The 6,761-nt window shown below is 25.5% G+C and overlaps 1 protein-coding gene across 1 annotated transcript; it reads left to right on the top strand.

Moving 5' to 3' along the window:
* The first annotated feature begins 3,444 nt into the window (after positions 1-3,444).
* On the top strand, positions 3,445-5,226 carry LOC108752704. Its single transcript, XM_018493736.1, has 6 exons — positions 3,445-3,468; positions 3,548-3,665; positions 3,776-4,037; positions 4,167-4,280; positions 5,019-5,138; positions 5,208-5,226. The coding sequence occupies exons 1-6, from the start codon at positions 3,445-3,447 to the stop codon at positions 5,224-5,226; spliced, it is 657 nt and encodes a 218-aa protein (XP_018349238.1).
* Positions 5,227-6,761: the final 1,535 nt, after the last annotated feature.

The following is a 6,761-nucleotide window of genomic DNA, read 5'->3' as shown; positions in this document are numbered from 1 at the left end:
TATATATATATATATACATATGTATACTCTAATAATATCAATAATATTTGTCGTAGCTGGTGAAGGCTTCAGTGTCATTCTTTACTGTTATGTATTCTACACGATAACAAGCTAATGTAAAATCAGATTAATTGAGAGTTTCATGACTGTAAATAATAAAAAATTAATAACATTTTGATACAACTACTTCATATTTTTAGAAATTAAAGTGTCTACGATTTAAATATGTATATTTATTAAAGCTATAATTTAAGGAATATAGAACATTTTAAATACGAGTATAACCAAAAAAACACAAAATATTTCAAATAAAATTTCAAATGTACGGTCCAATAAGATACTTATCGTTTAAAATAATTTAATTAAAGACATTAATGCACATTATGTTTGCAAGATATTAAAATAAGTCATATTGATCTAAATTTCAAAATAAAATTGTGATACAAATTTTCTCTCTCTCTCTCTCTCTCTCACTCTCTCTTAGTATTATTTCTTTATTTAATTCATTCTATTAAAGATATATTTAGATATTGAGCTATTACTTATAAGCAAAATAATTATTATCAGCGTTAATACTTTCAAACTTTCGAATTTTTTAATATATTATTTATAGAATTATAAACAATAGAAAGACATAATGATATTTTCCTGCTCTTTAATAAAAATAAGAAGAAAAAATTACATAATCATCAACAATCTGTGAAATACTTAAGACTAAAGGGACATTCTTCTTATAGATAAAGTTTGAGAGTACAAACAGAAATAACGAGCGTAAAAGTTTTAAGTGCTGAATACACTTGCGCAATTTTTTTCGTGGAAATTCTCTCACTAGCAACTCTTTTTTATGCGAAATAGAACATCTGCTGAATTTTATTAGTATTAAATATTGTAGATCGTGTAATAATAGATTTCATAAAACATATTATTAAAATAATATAAAACGATATATTACATTTTTTTTCCAATAAGTTAACTTTATTAATTATTATTATATAAATCTTTTTATTTCTAGATTTTAAAAGAATGTTGGTAAACTTTTCGAGATTTTTCGAACTATTGTAAATAAGTGAACAAAAAACAGACGGATTCTAGTGATCCATATTTGGATAGAGCACCAAATTGTTTATTGCACCTTATAAGGATTAATTCTCACTGAAAATATTAATCATGCAGATTACAATTTAAAAAATAAATGTATCGTATATTGATATAAGCGATAAAATATTTCAAAAAGTATTTTATTAGAAGTAGATATTAGAAAGAGAAAAACTTTAATTGCAGCTGGTTAAGTCAGTACTCACCTTACTGTTATGTACCTATCATATTCTATGCGATAATGAAGGTGATTCAATAAGTATTATATGATGAAAATGTAATTAATGTAATAATACTCAGCTTAAAAAATAAAAAGATAATTTTTTGAAAATTTTGTACAGCATCATATTTATAAAAAATTATTATAGAAGACATAGAAGAATAAATTATTGAAATTAAGATACTAGTATATCAAATTCTTGTGGTGCACTGAAATTATTTTTTGCAATACTTTAAATAAAATCAAAAATGCATATATATTTATTTTACTTTTGCTCCAAGTCCGATTTTTTGTGCACCTTGTTGTTAAACATTAAATTATATATATTTTATTTCATATCAACTTTTTTATACAAATATTTTAAATTAAAATTTCTGATAAACATACAGTAAAACAAAAACATACAGATAATAAAAGTATTGCGCTGTGCAATTAATTAATACATGAGTGATACACATCAAAAATTTACCTATAAGAAATGTAAAATAATATTTATTAAAATAATTTACCAAGCTAATGTGAAATTAAAGCTGCCTATTTATCTAATTCTAATTATTTTTAAATTATAATTTTACCAAGTAGTTCTAGTGTCGAAAAAATTAAAGTTGAAGAATGTTTCTGCCAGCAAGTGTAGTCGATGAGGACGCTTATCAAAATAAAAATTTCGATACTAAAAACAAAGAAACGCTTGCGTGAACTTTTTGTGTAAATACACGAATCTCATAAGAAAGACCGACAAATGATAACCTTCAAATTGCTGTCGACAAATCGATCGAGTAAATATTCATAGTTCTGAGAAATTTCTTTTTAAAGATATGATGGTCAAATATTTCCACTTTGAAAAAAGCAACGTAATTAAAATATTTTTTGAAACTTTTCTATTTCCATTTGAAACACTCTTTTGTATCATCAATTCTGAAAAAATGACTAGATTGATTACATGAATATTAATAATATCTATAAATTTTTTAAGTTTCAGTTTTTTAAGCCATACCTTACATATAGAATTATGCAGAAAACGTATTACAGAAAATGTATTCAAAAATAAAACTGTTTCTACGCTAAGAAAGAAGAATTATATTATCTTCGATTGAATCAGATTATCATCAGCAATTTGAAATGGTCAGTGATACTGAAGAAACAAGCACTTTCCTAAAAATAAAATGTATTTTATAAGTGCACAAATGTGAAGCGTATAAAATAGAGATATCAAAGGTGTTAAATAAGTTTGCGCAACTCTTCTACAGTTATCGCGCAAGTAAGTTTCTTAAGAATTTTTTTCTTTTTTATTATAATAAAGAGAACATCAGTAAAATTTCGGTATCATTTTATTCCATCAATTACTTAGTTAGTCATACATCGTATATTCCGAGAAACGCTATTAAAATGCAAGTGTTTCAATCTCACGGTAGTATCATGTGTTGTTTGGCATATACAAACGAAATTAAGCAAATTACAATAAAATCGACGTCAAAAGAAGGAAAGAATACTTGGTCGATATATGCAAGAAAGAGGGGATAAACACATTCTCTTCCTCCGCAGTCATATTTTGGAGCTCACAGAAAAATGATCTGCATTGAGACCGACTATTTTAGTCTTAATAAGACTCTTCTGCTCGCTATAGGATTGTGGCCATACAAACAATCAAAACTTATATGTCTTCAATTCATCTTTCTGCTCAGTGTTTTAATAAGCTCTATTTTATTTCAGGTAATATCTTAATATTATCATTATAAAACAAGTAATAATAAATTGATAGCCATTATTTGTTAACATATTTATTAACACATATAATATATATGTTTAAATAATAATTTATATATTTAAAAAAGATTATTATATACTATTAATATTGTAATTATTTAGATATAAGGCCTCTACCTATATTATATATTTAAAAGTTATCAACTTTAAATCAATAACATAAAATTATAATATTGTATATATCCAAAAAATTATATTTTAATACAAGCTTGGTAATACAATTATTGCTTTTAGTTAACCGCATTTTTAACTATCAAGGGTACTTCTGACCTCGTCATTAAGATTCTTTCTACTGCATTTTTCCTTATTATATATGTAATAAAATATATCTCGTTTGCTGTTAATATCGAAAATGTAAGTTGGTTATGACAGACGGTTACGTTCCGTTTGTGAGTAGGTTACTAAAAAATATATTTTTATAATTAGAAAATTTTATCAGATATATAAACTGAATTGTTGAACTGACAGGTAAAGTATTTACTGACAGAACTTCAGTATATATACAACGATCTAAAAGATGAATATGAAAACATTATTATAGAAAAGTATAGCTACAATGCCAAATTGTACACGGTTGTACTTACAAGTAATATAAATTTTTTATTGTACATCAGTACATTTTCCATTCCAGACGCAAAGAGTAATTCAATATTTTTATATGAAATTTATACGATAATCTTTTCGAATTTTTTCTAGTATTTGCTGCTTGTAGCATAATTACTTTAATTGTTGCCCAATTTTGGACGAGTATCATTGGCAACATTTTATCGAAAAACGTATCTCAATCTCGTAATCTATTTATTACAACGGAATATTTTATTGATCAAGAAAAACATTTTTATTTAATCGCGTTGCATACATATGCAGCTATTAGCATAGGATGTATCGCGACGATAGCAATAGGAGCGATGCTCGTAGCATATTTTCAACATATTTGTGGAATGCTTAGCATCTCAAGGTATAAAACAGACAAACCTACAAAAATTCTAATTATAAATAAATGTATATAATTATCTTGGATAAATCTACAGATTTTACTTTTAAAAAGCAAAAGAGATAATTTATATGATAAATGTATTCTTTATAGGTATCGTATTGAACGCGTAATGAGAATAAATATGCTTCAAAATTCCTTAAAAAACGAAAATTTGATATTTAAAGGAATGATATATGCCATTGATATTCATCGACAAGCAATGAAGTTAGTATTTATATAGTGTAATATTCATATACAGGGTATTAGTTCAACAAGTACGTTGTGTTTTAAACGGATTAGTTTCTGAAACACAGGTGAATAAAAAATATATGTTCGCAAATGTTTGATGAAACGGTAAATTGCGTTGGAAATATCTTCTGCATAAGTATGCCTTGCTTCACGTGAGTTACTATTCGCACAACCGTAAACAAAGTGACAAAGTCAAAGTCAAAATCTCCTAGGTCACCACACTTAAATCCTTTTTCCTTTGGAATTATTTCCTTTGGGGGTATCTGAAATCATTAGTTTATACCACCCCAATGAGAATGAGAATGATTTGAAGAATCGAATAGTTGCTTCATACGAGGTAATAAGTAACACACCTAATATCTTTGAGCGTGTACGTCAATCTTTGAGAAGAAGAATCGATGGATGTATCATGGCGAAAGGTGGACATTTTCAGCAATTCATTTAATTGTTTTATTTCATCAAAAGAACTGAAGCCTGTTTTTGTTTTTCTGTTTATGACTAGTTTTTGATTAGTTCTAGCTGTATTTCTTTCAAATGAACAAATTATTACTACAGGTTTAAATTTTTTTATTTCGGAAATTAAACCGTTTAGGACACATGTTTATATGGACTTTTTTACTTGAAATAAACCGAAGAATCGCTCTGTTAAGTATGGCAACATACTTAACTAACACCCTGTATAAATAATACAATAATATTTATTTGTGCTTGAAGATTATCTAAACTGATGGTATCTAAATTTGAGATAATGTTATTCTGCTTAATAGCAGTTGGAGTAATCTGTTTGAGCCTCAACCTCTTCCGAGTAAGTTTCAAACTTCTAAAAAAAGATTTGTACATTTACATGATATAATATTAGAAATTTATAATTTACTTGCTAATTAACTGCTATAGATGTTTCAGGAATTTTTCTTCGGATTAAAAAGTTTTATGTATAAATTTTATTTTATAATTATTAGTAATATTTATATTAATAATATTTTTTAAATATTTAAACAACTTAATGTATTCTATTAATTATTCAATTTAGGATTAACATTTAGAAGAATAGTGAGTTATGTTATCACATATGCAAATAATATTTAAATAAAATTTGTATTAGATTTTTCAGATTGATATATCTGAGGATAATGTCAATGAATTTCTATTTCCTCTTAAATTCATAATAGTCAGTATTTCATATATGTTTATTGCCAATTATATTGGGCAAGATATTATGGATCACACTAATCATATATTCGTTACTGCGTAAGAGTATTTTTTTATATAATATTATTATGTACAGAGTGTTCCACTTTAATTTTCACATCAAAATATTTGTTTTGAATAGAACTAGAAACTCGATTCCACACAAGAAACTTTATTGAATATATAATATCGTTACAAAAATGAAAACGAAAGAATGCGGACAAGGCAAGATAGATGATGAAGTGACGCTTTCTTTCCCGCGTATTTCCCTTAACTAACGAAAGGGCGCCTGTTCAATGTACGCAGTCAATAACTTTAGCCACATCGCGTTTATCATAATACGATCTCTGTCAATTGCAACAATATTTCAAAATATAATAATATAAAAAATACGAAAAAATATTTCATATAAAAATTTTATAATCTGAAATATACGAAATAATGGATTTAATCAATTTTTGATAAAAAATCGATTTTTCAGAGTCGTATAAAGGTTAAAGTCATTTCTATAATAAAGGTCCTTTAATAATATGATTACTCTAATTATTCTGTGCATAATAATGTTAAGGTACGATTATCAAACAATTAATAGTTTATAAGACATTTCTTACATTTTACGTCAAAATATGTCAGAATGATGTATAAAATATCTCGTAAACTATTGACTTTTAATATCTTTATTTTAGTATTTATATGCAATTTTATGTAAGTACGGAATTAGTAAAATTATATTATATAACAAATTCGAACAATTAAAATAATGATCATGAAATTCATTTAACTTTGAAAAATAAGTTTTTTCGAAAATTGGTTTTATTATTATTTGACTCTCTTTACATTATACAACTTTAATCTGAAACATTTTTTCGTATATCTAATATTTTTCAAAATATTTTGATGTAAAAAATGGAACACTTATATGTGTGTATATACGCGCGCGCACAGATACACGCGTACACATACATATATATAAGTATACATATATACATAATATATGTATAAAAATATATTTTAAAAGTGAATATAAGCATGTTATTTAGAAAATAAAATAAAAATAACATACTGAATATTGTTTATGTATTTCTTTCATTTTCAAATTATCGTTTTGTATCACAGATACAACGTTCAATGGTATACAGCTCCCTTATATATACAAAGTATTATACTCTTTTTGTTACAAAGAAGAGCCAAAAATTTTACTTTGAGTGTCGGTGGATTGTTCATTGGATCATTAGAATGTTTTGCAACGGTAAGAAAATAGTACATTAC

The sequence above is a fragment of the Trachymyrmex septentrionalis genome, unplaced genomic scaffold (genome assembly GCF_001594115.1).
Source record: "Trachymyrmex septentrionalis isolate Tsep2-gDNA-1 unplaced genomic scaffold, Tsep1.0 scaffold62, whole genome shotgun sequence".
Classification (NCBI taxonomy): Eukaryota; Metazoa; Arthropoda; class Insecta; order Hymenoptera; family Formicidae; genus Trachymyrmex; species Trachymyrmex septentrionalis.
Note: the sequence above shows the minus strand (reverse complement) of the source record. Positions and strands in the feature narration are given on the sequence as shown.